Source organism: Neolamprologus multifasciatus, chromosome 11 (genome assembly GCF_963576455.1).
Source record: "Neolamprologus multifasciatus chromosome 11, fNeoMul1.2, whole genome shotgun sequence".
In the NCBI taxonomy this organism is placed as follows: Eukaryota; Metazoa; Chordata; class Actinopteri; order Cichliformes; family Cichlidae; genus Neolamprologus; species Neolamprologus multifasciatus.
The window spans coordinates 15,567,472-15,581,307 of NC_140449.1; the positions used below are offsets into that span (position 1 = coordinate 15,567,472).

The following is a 13,836-nucleotide window of genomic DNA, read 5'->3' on the forward strand; positions in this document are numbered from 1 at the left end:
TGATCTATTCCACCACTGTTATTTTCTATCTCAATCTCCCACAGGATAATTACTGTAGTTGCACCTATGCTATCAGAAGAGATTAAATGAAATTAAGCCCGTCTGGACGCTCTGCTTGTTCTCCGTACGTCATCCCTCTGCTGCAGACTCTCCTCCTTCTATTTCTAGGTTAGCGAGGCTTCGAGTGGAGATGTGAAACGCAGATTTGTTGCTGTGTTTTTTTTCTTCCCTTCGCAGACCATGTGATCAATAGGTGTCAATGTTCAAAGACTACAGAGCAACGCCAGAGGAGAGGAAAGGAAAGGAGAGAAGAGGGAGATCCATTTGTAGAGTTCCTAGAAAAAAAAACCTGACACATTCACTCCCTCAGTCTGATAAACTCAGCACGGAGAGAGACAGGATGGATGCGTGTTATTCCTTTTTCGTCTTTTCACCCATTTCCATCACCTTTCTTTCCCTCTCCCCTCTCAGACTCATACACACAGGTTTTTTTTTGTCCTTTTATATCTCTATTCCCCCCAACACCCCCCCACTCTCTCTTCTGATTCTCCTGAGGGTGCTGGGAGCCGGCTGACATCACAGCCGGCCCGGCAACAACCTATAAATTATGAGTGACAAGTCTTTGGACCAATAAAAGCACCACCATATTTCATGCACAGTAAATCTGATTGCAGATTGCTGTGGCGTGTGGCGGCTGACATGTTTATTGTCGTCATGGCAGTGAGAGCAGAGGGTGGAGAGGCGGAGGGTGGTGGGTCGCTCCCCAACATCAGAGTTGGGGTTTTTTTGTTGCTTTTTACGAAAGCTCCCAGTCTATATGGAGGTCAAACAGATGGGAACTCTAGGATGCGTGCGACCCATTCCACCCACCCAACGCCCCACCATATCCCCCAACACACACACATCAATGCCAACTCACCCAACATCTATAAGGAAGCTATTTTTCCTGCAGCTTTAACAAAGCCATGCAGTCGATGCTTTCTCTGCAGCCATCTGTCCCCAATCCGCACATGCTCCCAACAAAACTTTTAAAGAGGTTACATCCAGCAACTCTGATTTTCCTCAATTAAAGCGAAAGCTAACTTTTTGAAAGAAGAAATAATGTTCTGCTCTGTTGTTTGCGTTTTGTGTCCATCCTGCGAACACCGTCTCGTTCTGACGGATCAGTAATCCTCTGCTGTACAGCCTCTAACTATTGATGCTGTTTGATTAATGTTTGCTAAAAACTGCACTTCAAAGCTGTTATTTGAATCTTCACAAGAAACTCGAGTTTGCAACAGATTGGCGCTGACAGCACGGCAAAGTCAGTCATTATTTAGAGGACTAACATGCTGATTTCGGTAACAAAATGAAACTTTTGGACAATAAGAAAAATATTTCTTGATTTTAGAGGAACAGGCATCAGCTGAAAGACGTGGATCTGCATGAATACTGTGCAGTTTCAGTTTCTCTTTCCCCTCAACCCCAAACTTGCCGTGGCAGATGGCTGCCCCTACCTGAACCTGGTTCTGCTGACTTCCAGTTAAAAGTGAGTTTTTCCTTTCCGCTGTCGCTAAGTACTCATTTTTTGCCAGGTCAACATTTTGGGACTAAATTATAAGGAAGCGATGTGTAAAAAAATGTAATTTATATTAGTCGATTACAGTTATTTATCTATCACTTATTTATTTTGTTGTAGTGTGAATGGCCATGGAGGAAAACTTAAGAAAACAGTTTTCCCAAATCTATGCCCTTTTCACATTTTCCAAAGCCTTCCACTCAGTGACACTCCTGCTAAAGGGAGCTGTGTAACTGTTGGGATTGGGTCTTACCTTATAATACCTTAAGGTAAGGTCTTACATTACCTTTATCTTAATATCAAGTGCCTTGGGGATACTGTTTTTTGAGTTGGTGCCATATAACTAACATCCATCCATCTTCATCCGCTTTATCCGAGGCCGGGTCGCGGGGGCAGCAGCCTAAGCAAAGAGGCCCAGACCTCCCTCTCCCCAGCCACCTCCTCCAGCTTATCCGGGGGAACAGCCAAGGCGTTCCCAGGCCAGCCGAGAGATATAATCTCTCCAGCGTGTCCTGGGTCTGCCCCGGGGCCTCCCCCCGGTGGGACATGCCTGGAACACCTCACCCAGGAGGCGCCCAGGAGGCATCCTTGTCAGATGCCCAAACCATCTCAGCTGGCTCCTTTCGATGTGGAGCAGCAGCGGCTCTACTCTGAGCCCCTCCCGGATGGCCGAACTTCTCACCCTATCTCTAAGGGAGAGGCCAGCCACCCTTCGGAGGAAGCTCATTTCTGCCGCTTGTATCCGCGATCTCGTTCTTTCGGTCACTACCCACAGCTCATGGCCATAGGTGAGGGTAGGGACGTAGATCGACATATAACTAACAGTGAATTGAATTTCTACAACATAGTATTGTTGTTTACTCCTAAAGTGGCCCTATACTGTTTTCTTATGTCTGTCCTATGCATGTCTAGGGGCTGGCCATTGTAAATATGATCAAAGCTTTAAATAATTGGGCCAGCAGATTCAAATGTAGTCCCTGTGAAACATAAGCTCTGGCTTCAGATTGCTCTAAGCACTCAGTTTCAGACAGTTTTTTCTACAATGTATGGTGTCAGTGACCGCAGATATCCTTAATTTGGTCTTCTTATACATACAACTGCTCTTCAGACCTGCTATTTATGAAGATGAGCCAATGAGACAAAGCTTGTTTCAGACAGCGGATAAACTAAACGAAACAAGGACCAGTACAAAGATTATACATAAGAATAAATAAGGATTATTTACACTAAGAATCATGCAAGTTCCACTAGTTGAGTCCAAAAAGATTTAAAGTTGAAATTAGTATAACAGATCTATTTTATGTCTGTCCAAAGCCTACTTTTAGAAACATAATTCTGTACAGTTGGACTATTTTATGGTAATAATAATATTAATAATGAAAACACACTCTGCTCTTTATCATTTTCTTCCTGATTTTATTTAAGCCATCTTCTTCTCAGGACCTCAAGTACTAATGAAAGCATCTCTTGTCTAACCTCATACAGCGACGCGCTTCAGGACTGTCTTTAATTTTCTTAAACCTGGATCCTCTCGTTACAGATATCACATCTAATCTTTAATGTATTGCAACAACCTTATTGATGGTAAGTGACCCTGTGCTTGTGGCACTACCTGGTCCACCCGTCCTGACGCATGTAATAAACCATTCTTTATAATTAGTGTGGCCGCTGCAGTATGATCAGGGCATTACAAGTCCTCTGCCATAGCCCCTAAATGGGCAGATTTCAACAGACGCCCGCTGGTGTGATCGGCATCATTATATTTTAATTAATCCATTCTTCTCACAGCAACACAGTAATTACAATCTATTTTATGACATGGCATGCTGCGAAAGAGGGGATGGAAGAGAGAAATAAGAAAGGAGTGAGCGAGAATAACAGCGAGCAAAAAGGGAAAAGGAGAGGCGAGGAGTGTTAGTTACAGCAAAGATGAAGAGAAGCAAGTTTAAGGTGAGTGAGACGGTGAGGAGGGAAAAGCATCACTAACACTATGACTGATTACCGGTATGTCATCGCCTGGCAGACACTGTGAAAGCATTGTAAAACCGTTTATGGGATGTCTAGAAGAGCATGGGTTTCTCTCTCACTCGCTCGCTCTGGTTCTACACTGAGAGAGAGAGAGAAGCTCCAGTCCCTCCAGCCTGTGTCTGTAAATCACTGCAGGTACGGACACTCAGACACGCTGTGGGTGTGATAATAACATTAGAGGATTACAATGACACTCCTCCCCGGACAAGATCACCTGTCTCAACTGTCATAAAACAGACTGCTGCTTTTTGTGGTTGAAGCACTTTATATATGAGGAGAGTGTGGAGGTGTGAGCACAGACAAAAGTGGTGTGTGTGTGTGCGCGCATGTGGAAACAGCATCAGTGGATAGGTAGTAGAAGTCTGGTTGTTATGTTAACACCTGAGTACTAAGGTTAAACAGATAAAATGTTAATATGTGTTAATGTGTTTGGAGATTTTCTCTTACTTATATTTTGTTATCAAGCCAGAGGTTATATGGTAAATGGTAAAATGGTAAATGGCCTGTATTTGTATAGCGCTTTTCTAGTCCCTAAGGACCCCAAAGCGCTTTACACAACCAGTCATCCACCCATTCAGACACTGGTGATGGCAAGCTACATTGTAGCCACAGCCACCCTGGGGCGCACTGACAGAGGCGAGGCTGCCGGACACAGGCGCCACCGAGCCCTCTGAACACCAGTAGTAAAAACAGGTGAAGTGTCTTGCCCAAGGACACAACAACCGAGACTGTCCAAGCCGGGGCTCAAACCGGCAACCTTCTGATTACAAGTTGAACTCCCAACTCTTGAGCCACGATTGCCCCAATGTTATATGTGGTCATAGCTCCCAGTCCACAGTGAAGTCTTCAGCCTGCCTTGTTTGCAGTGTCACACATCAGGTCACTGCTAGAGGTTAACTCTCAGATATAAACTGTACATAAAAGATGGACACTGCTCCCGGGCATTGCAAGTGAAGCCAACAGGGGACTGCATAGGGGTGACTACCAGGGCTGGACTGGGACAAAAAATCGGCCCGGGCATTTTGACTAGAGACCGGCCCACCAAAAATGTGACGTCATTCAGGGGTAAAACCGCAAAGGATTCTGGGAACTTGTGGCAAGCGGTACTAGCGCATGCAGGCTTTCAATTGAACTCACTTACACAGCGATAAAAAGAAACACAAAAAATGGCAAGAAACTGTTGTATTATTAACTGCAATAGCCGGTGTTGTGCCAAAAAGTGATTGTCTGCCAAAGACTGATTTCTGGTATATGCCAAAAACTGATTGCTCGTATTTAAATTGCTATAAGTAACTTGTTGGGCTATAATATGTGAAACATATGTCAAATGCATCCCTCATGGATGACATAAAGTCATATTGAGCTACAAACAACATTAGTGTAACAAGGTAGAAGCCGCAATCAGTCTTTGGCAGTGACTTTTATATAACCTTTATTTATGCCGTTAAAAAAAGTCTAATTAACATTAAAAATGTATTTTGTAAGAAGTAGGACAGCACAAATGGCTCAAATATTACAATAGTTCTGTAAAAATATTTAAAGTGGGGATAAAGGACCGGATTGGTTATAATGTAATAACACAGAGTTGTAAAGATACTTGAAAAAACAGATAATTTTTTAATTCCATATATAGCCCCTTTGTAAACGCTGTTCACCGAAGTCTATTTACCAACATAGATATTACACATAAAAAATACACACAAACATTGGAAATCAATGTTTGGCAGGCAATCACTTTTTGGCACAACACCTGTTGCATGACAGCCACAGGAAGCCGACAGGTAAATAGATCGCTTGTTATCGGATTACGTCGTGGAAATTGTTTAAGCCATGTTTCCGAAGTAACAAAGAGCCGATGGATGGCCTATAAGATTGCTAAACAAGGGGGAGGGTGCATCCGACCTCCTCGGCTGTAATTGGTCCAGCCCAGAGTCGATCATGACCAATTGGCCAATCCAACACCTTTCATTATTTATACCCTTCCAAAAAAAGAAAAAAAAAAAAAAAGAAAATCGATCGGCCAATAAAAACAAAAAATCGCCAGCGGCCCACCGGGCAAATGCCCGGTATGCCCGATGGCCAGTCCAACTATGGTGACTACTTTGGTTCAGAATAGGTTGAGATGTTTTTACACTAGTGGTGTTTAGTCGGTTTAAATCAGGTTTGTTTTCCCCCTTTGGTGTGGATCTTTTGCCCAGCTTGATTGTGGTATGGAAGTGGTCCGACCCAACTACCAGGTGTAAGTGCAAGTTTGAGCGAAACACCTTCCCATAGCCAGGTAAGCTTGGATGTGGCAACATACTATAGACGTGCAAAGGTCAGTACAGACTAAGAACTAGCTGCAAAACGAACATAAAATCTTTGTTTTCTAACAGTCCAAAAAAAGCACTTTGTTATTATATTTACCTTTCTTGCTCCACCCCAGACACATCTGGCCAATAGGCAGAGTGAAAATTCTCATCTGGCTTGTAATCCATCTATAATAATAAAGGTTATGCTCTCTGATGCAGTTGATGTGGACAGCATCAGATTTTAATTTATATCTGCTCTGATTAGTTTCATGCCAATTAAAGACAGAGTAGTGCAACAAAAATGAGTGAGACTTTCACTTCCAGACTTTCACTTCCAGACTCAAGGGTAATATATCTCATCCTTCTTTTCTACTCTTTGGTTTGCTAGCTTGGTTGGAAACATGGAGAGCTGGACATGATGCTGCTACTCAACCTTCTTGTCAGTGTTTCCAAGAGGCCACTTGTGCTGTTGCAGTACAAAAAAAAAAATCCCCAGTGGTCGGTTAAGTATATTCCCCAAAGAGCACAAACATAAAAGACATGCTAGTAAAACTATTGACAAGACTATCAATACTCAATGAATCAAAAGGAGCTTTATATTCACAAACCTACAGGTGAAATACTGCACGTGTGCAGTCGACCATACAGTGTGGAAGAAAACCTGAAAACTGAAATGCCATTGAGCTCATCTGCCAGTTGAGCAGTTTATATTTAACTGACTGGCTGTCATCTTTGAATATGAAGCTTGTGTGGAGTTTCAGAAAAAGAAGATCTGTAATCACTCACCTGACTGCTTTCCCGGATGTTCAGCTGTTAGACTGTTCTTTGCATCACCTCCCGTTCCCACACTATCAAACTCAATGCTGACATCATTACACTAGTCCAATCATCTTCTTGCCCACCTTCATTGAGCCAATGAGCTTCCACTCTATGTGCTTTAAATCTCTTCCAACATTCTCCCTTTCAGAATATCACCTGTGCAACCCACCTCCTCCTCATTTCTGCCTTACTCGAGTCTCTCAAAGCTCCATCCAAGCCGCCACCACCACCAACATCTAGCTTTCAGGGAAGTCATTTCCTAAACCTTATCACCATTGGGATTCTGTTCTGCCATGATGGGTCATCGGAGCCTAACCACTTAATAGATTAATTAATTTCTCTAATATAGCTCAATAGATTAATTGGCCAACATAAGTATCTATAACGCCCCAGACTAAATAGAGACTGACAAGTTTGCAGGATGTGCCCTTCTGAATATAGCAGTTTCAAAGTTTTAGTGATGTTTTCAATGGTTAAGAAAAAAATATAGTTCATAGGTATAATTAATGGAATCATACTTTTTATAAATCTGCCCATAAAATTTCCTTTATGCTCTAAATATTTTATCTTGCTGTATTATATTTTACACCTACAAGATGCCATGAAGCATACAGCACAGGTGTAACGTAATTGAAAGATTATCTTTATTATCGGCACAAGCAACATATATCCTACAAAGCAGCAGCTGATGGTTCATCTGCATTTTTTATCTGTTATTTACAATTGAGGCAAAAAGTCACTGGTAATAACTGTAATTAATTCAAATTATTCAATCCCAGGCAGTAGGAGATAATGATTTTGAACTACTTTGCTTTTCCGCAGTAAAAACAAGTATTTGGAAATGAAGAAATACTGCTAAATTTCTGAATTCACAAATACGCAGAAAAAGGTCAGAAAGTTTCAAATATGACTGTTACACAACAGCAGCACAAACTTTTAAGTCGAAATTGTGAAGTTTTTAGTACTTTTGACAGCAGCTACAACTTCTCACGTTGCCCGCAGTAATTTGATATCAACTTTTAGTAACTGAAACTAGGTCACTAATCGTTCACACTACAAATTCCAAAATACTGATACTGCCTGTGCTACCCCTCAGTCTCCTAGTAGATGTACCAATGGTATAAATTTGGAAAGCCCAGATGACATCTCTTTGGAGTTATCATGTTCAGAAGATTTTCAGAAAACTTGACCTCTGACCTTGAGGTCAAGGTCACCCATTTTTAGAAGATGCACTTATGGTATCAAATTAAAAACCTCCCTGAGCCTCCCCGAGGTTTCTTCCTGTTAAAAGGCAGGTTTTCCCTCCTGCTTTCACCATGTGCTTATTCAAAGGGGGCCTTCTGATTGTTTGGGGTTTCTCTGTATTACTGTAGGGTTTTCATCTTACAATGTAAAGTGCCTTGAGGCAACTGTTGCTGGGATTTGGTGCTATATAAATAGAACTAAATTGATTTGAAATGAATTTAATGAAATTATTTGGCCAGATGACACATTTTAGTTAAATAAAATATTTGTTACATAGGAAAATATTGGAGAAAGAGAATATTTACAGATAAAGCGACTGTACAATTCATCTGCCACAGGAAATGCACAAAACTATTTAAATCATTCAGTGGATATATGATGTCATCTGTTCTTCCTATTGAATATTTATTTGAAGTTTGGTAATTATGGGCTATTGCCAGAAATATTTATAGTGATGCTGGCAAGCAGAATGTAATTAGTAAATCATTGAATACAAGTTATTGTTGATGCTAAATTCGAGATATTGTGTTCACGAGAATGGGACAGACAACCTGAAAACAGTGAGAGAGCTGAGTGAGTCATTGTTGGCAGCTGATGTCAATAGTTATAATAACCCTTTTTTAAAAATAAAAAACATAAAAAGGAGGTATAAGGCAATGAGGTGCAAGTGAGGTCAGAGGAGGTGAGGGAGGCGTTGTCTCCTGTTGCTGTTGCAGCAGATGAGTCATCTACAAGCTGAGGTTCATGAACAAGAGAGCACTTATGCTAGCCAATCGAGCTCAGAGGTTCTGAAGTGGTTTTGTATTATATAAACATCATGAAGGGAAACCTTTTCCATATGATTATACAGAAGAAAAAGACAACATTTGCCTTTTGTCTATCTACATATAAAATAAACTGACTAAGAAACATTTTATAATCTAATCAGGAGGCGAAGAGAAGAGGAGGAGACAGCAGAGCAGATAAGGAGTGTCACAGAGAGATGAGACACCAAAAAGAGCTCCTGGAGAGGTGAAGAAGAGGAGGGTATCAGATAGATAACACACAGAGTTAACGCAGTTTGTCACAGTTCATTTTCGTCACAGCTCAAACAGGGCCGTTGTCGCACAAGAGAAACAGAAGCTTGGGAGATCCGGATTGGTCGATTTTATTTTGAAGTATTGGCAACGTGCAGTCAAGCCTATGACTGCTTTATTTACATCACGGCTATAATTCTTCTGTATTTCTTACTGTTGGAAAATAAACATGACAATGAAGATGAAAGGGAAGTTAGACTGCACTTGTTTTGTTTTTTAAACTTTATGCTAGGGAACCATCTTAGGAACCTTTACTACATTCATTTTTCTCATATATACGCTCAAAAATTTATTGGGTGAAAATCTAAAAAATTTCAGGGCTGGGCAGAGCCATCCCCACCACCAAATATTTCAAGGTCCTTACGACGCCCATGGGGGTTATATTTTTGCAATTTTTCTTGGACTGGAGAAATGATTTTATAAAGTCTGTGACGTCTGCACAACCTTGGGGTAAGAAAAAACAAGTGTTTCAGCTATGTACTCATAAAAATCTATAGACCTAATGATTAATGCGACTGATTAATACATGAATTAGTTTACTAGTAAGCTAAGTAGGCGAGATGCTGGCAGACTGCTGGGACTAATCCCAGTGGTAACGCCACATGTTTGTGTTGCATGCATGTTTTACGGTACCTATGGTGAACATGGTATCCTGCTGCATTGATGTTCCAGCCAGGCTCTTTAGGGTCGGGGATCTTTGCTGTCTTGGCGATCAGATGCTGAACATCCCTCCACGTCAGCTCAGGACTAGGGCAAGAGACATAAAACAGAATATCATCAAACGCATCTTTCCTTTCGGCCTGTGTTCTACATCGACTGAAACCACAGAGGAAACACTTCAACTCTGCGTGATACTCTGAAAAGAAACCTGCAGGGAGCTCAGCGCTCCAGTCTTGTGCAGAAAAAAGCTGGAGGACGGTTTTATGGGGCGTACAACACACTTTATCAGGCCCACATGTAAAGCTTGCACTGTATTAATGCAAAGGTTTATTGATACATAAACTGCCGCGATGAGACGCTGCCATACCTTTAATAGCAGGTCCTCTAGACATAAAAGCACCTACTTAAAGTCAAGCTTACATTTTTAATAATGGTGTCACTAAAAACTGTGAATCCAACAAAGAATATATGAGACTTTAACAAAAGAGCCAAGAGAGTCGAATGTAGAAAAAATCTTCTTTTTAATCCCGGGCAGGGGAATTCTAATGGAGCGGACTCAAGTGTCATGTCAAGCAATATACTAATGGAATCCAATTAAGACCTTTAAACTGTGCAGAGAGCTGGAGGATATTAGCTCAGTTTTCTATAACAAAAGACCAAAGGGTCGTCAATGAGGGCTTTTTCAGGATATAAAAAGCATAAAGGAAATTGGGTTTTTCTGCTTTATCCACTCATTATTGTTCCCTAAGAAAATGACTTGAATGGAGCATAAGAAAACCGCTTGGCTACCCATTCTGAACACCTTTTCTTTTTTTTTTCCTGTTCCTGAGGAGAAACGCTTCTGCTGTGTGCCTCAACATCTGTACACAGGCACTCATTTCTCCAGTACAGAAGGATAGAAGGAAGGTAATTAAAGGTATACTACACAGCTAATTTCTCCCATCATTAATGATAAAACTGCAACACATCATGCATGCATCCGGCTCCGCGCTAAGGTGTAACGTCTCAGTCAACGGCGAAATCTGCACTAAGACGTGGAGATTTTTAAAAAAAAAAAAAGGCCTTTGGAAAGTAAAAGGGGGAAAAACCCACAAGTAGCCTCTTCATTATTGTGCTGCTGGGTGTTAGACATCTTGGGAAATATCAGGCGCAGATATAAACAGATGTATTCCATTCACGTATTTGAAAAAAATAAAGCAGAACAAAAGCGGGGAGAGAAGCTTTCATTAGCAGCATAAAACAAAACCCTGGCAAGCAGCACGAACAAGCAGCTAAAACAACATGATAGGAATAATACCAGTAACACTAATAATAGACGGATAGAATGAAACAAAACACAACGCACAAACAATTATTTTAAGCTTTGATTTCAAAGGGATTGGACTGTGCGCGTGTGTGCGTGGGGTGGTGTGTAAGCTTTGTACTTTTGAACTGTTGCTGCTCACCGCGTGCATGCGTGTGCGTGCGTATCTGTGTGCGAGTGTGCGGTCTGTATTATATATTAGCAGCAGCAGTGTGATTCTGTTGTGTGCACTCCCCCACCTCTATCATCAGCACCACCACCACCACCATCACCCCTCTGGTGGAATCAGAGAAAGCCCCGCGGCCCCGGCTGGTTTGCATAAAGCAAACAAAATTAAATTTGCTTTGCTAAATCAAAGCATGTATGGTATTCCAAGCTGCTCTCTCTGGGACAAATTACTTCAAACGGCCTCCTTTTGTATCATAACAGAATAAAAAAAAGAAAAAATCAGCCCAATCAGCGGCTCTCCAAAACCCTCGACTCGGGAATTAATTATTGAACCGAGGGCTTTTCTCTCTCCTAGCAGTCAGCGACACAGATCTATTTATTTTGGAAAAGTCGTTTTGCTCTTAAAAACACACTGTTGGCTGAGAGTGCAGTGCTGCTATCTCCCTCTCTTTCTCTCCCGCTCTCTCTCTCTTTCACAGTGTTTTCACTCCTCTTTGCAGCACAGCCCCTGAAGGGACGTGTGAATAGGTTTAGGCCACGAAATTAATATGAAAACCCCACGACCAGCATCCGCCATAGTGCTGGTTAAACAGAACTATTGCTTATGCTGTAATGGACTTAAGATGAACTGAGCTGTTAACTTGTGAGGTTTATTTCAGACAGAGGTGGCTGGGTTTTTTCCCTGCAGGAGCTCTTTGTAGGAATGCTAGATGTGTGTTTCTTTCTTTCAACTGCTTTTAGTTTAGTTGCCACAAGTTCAAAGCACTATTAAAGTAGAACAATACAAGTTAATGATGGTTTCGAAACTAAGTTTTGCCAACATCTCTAGTAAATCCACTAATTATTTATGACATCCTAGATGTATTTATATTTTTGACCACGTATTGTATGGTGGGACAGTGGAGTAGTGGGTAACACTGTTGCCTAGCAGAAGGTCCTGGGTTCAAATCCACCGTCCACACCCCTTACGTGTGGAGTTTGCATGTTTTCCCCGAGTCTGTGTAGATTCTTTCTGGGTACTCTGGCTTACTCCCACAGTCCACAGCCAGTGCCAGTTAGTGGTGTTAGCTTCAACTGGTGATTCTGAACGGGCCATAGGTGTGAATGTGATTATTGGTGCCTCTCTGTGTTGGCAACCTGTCTAAGTTGTCCCCTATCACCCTATAGCAGCTCCAGCCTCCTCGTGACACTGAACTGAATAAGTGGGAGAAAAGGGATGGATGGATGCAGCCAGTCTCACACGTAGAGTTTAAGCAAAAACATTTGTGGGAAAACATTGCCTGAAGTTGAAATGCATCAAGTAACAGCAACATGGTAAAGTCTAAGGGGATTCTTTTTGAAGCTGTTACTATTTTGTATTTTTAGTGCGCTTAGAAAAGCATTTAACTGCAGACTGACTGCTACTGCAGTGAGTAAATGTCATATCTGGTTTGATGCCATTTAACAGCGCTATTACCAATGTACACTTTGGTGCATCCCCACCAGAAATGCGATCAGCTATTATCTACAAATGTCATATACAAAATCAAAAAAGCATAGATAAAACCGTTACACGTGCTAGCCTGCAACAGGCTGCAGTAGACGTTTATAGTGAAGGACTAAGTAGTGAAATACAATAGCTGTCAAGGTAGCAGCAATATGCTGTTTCATCTCTGGACTCATCACATACTGTTCCTGCCTAGAAGCCTTTCTGGTCATACTTTAATGCAACAAGTACCATGATAGCATCCCATTCTTTTTGATGTACCTTTATCATTATTTCCAGCAAGCATGGCACTGTTTACCATTTTACCATACAGAAAGCAGGTGATTACATGAAAATCAGCCAGAAGACGAGCGTCCTGTCTGGGACCCTGATTATAAACTGAAATTTTACTTTTGTTTATAACTTGAATTTTCAGTCACTATTGAGTGAAGATACCACATTTCATTATTAAGTTTAAAAAACAAAGCTCTCTTTCACAGCATTAACTGCTTATTATAAGAAAAACATCTCCAATCTGCAAGTTTTGTTGTCACAGTTAAATGTGCCACATCAGTAAAAACACCAGCAGGGCACTTTTTGATTGGAGCCTCATGGTGTCCATTTCAGATATAGAGGGACTCCTATTGAACTCTGTCTGACTATAGAGTTTATATTACACTTCGGAAACACCTGCTGTGTTAGAACATGATGCTGACCCTGACCAACAGAGTGTCCTGATTTGGGACTGAGAACTGATTGACTGTTGTTTGCTAGGCAGATACCAAAGCTCTCCAGTTAACATACTTTCCTAAAGATTGTAGCTTTAACTCTGTCACAATGACTGCACACAACACCAGCACTTACCTGATTCTACTGAAATGAACTAATCCCAACTTTTTTTTTCTTTTTAAATGCCGCTCTGACTTTAAGCCTTTAAGCTGAAATGTTTCGAAAAGAATGCTGGGATTACTTCTGCTGCACATATGACAAACATACGACAACTCGTACACAACAAACTAAGAAAATACGTGGAAGAACTCGTGTTTCCTGTCATGGATTATCTTACTCTGTCGAAGCTGTTTTCACTAGTGTGAAATTATAATTGCTGACAGCGTCGTCTTCTGTGAGCTAAACTGCGACATTCGGAATAGAGGAGCCGAGTGATCGCTGGTCTGCGGGGGCAGAGTGCGGCGGTATACGAGCAGCCCCTCAAACCCTAACAG

The 13,836-nt window shown here is 41.5% G+C and overlaps 1 protein-coding gene across 1 annotated transcript in view; it reads right to left on the minus strand.

Annotated features, from left to right (window-relative positions):
- The window catches only part of LOC146508011 (furin-like), a 78,773-nt gene that overhangs the window by 51,990 nt on the left and 12,947 nt on the right, over positions 1-13,836 (minus strand). Inside the window, exon 3 of the mRNA XM_085178591.1 lies at positions 9,651-9,764. Within this exon, the coding sequence (XP_085034717.1) occupies positions 9,651-9,764 (114 nt within the window). The remainder of the gene's footprint in view (positions 1-9,650; positions 9,765-13,836) is intronic.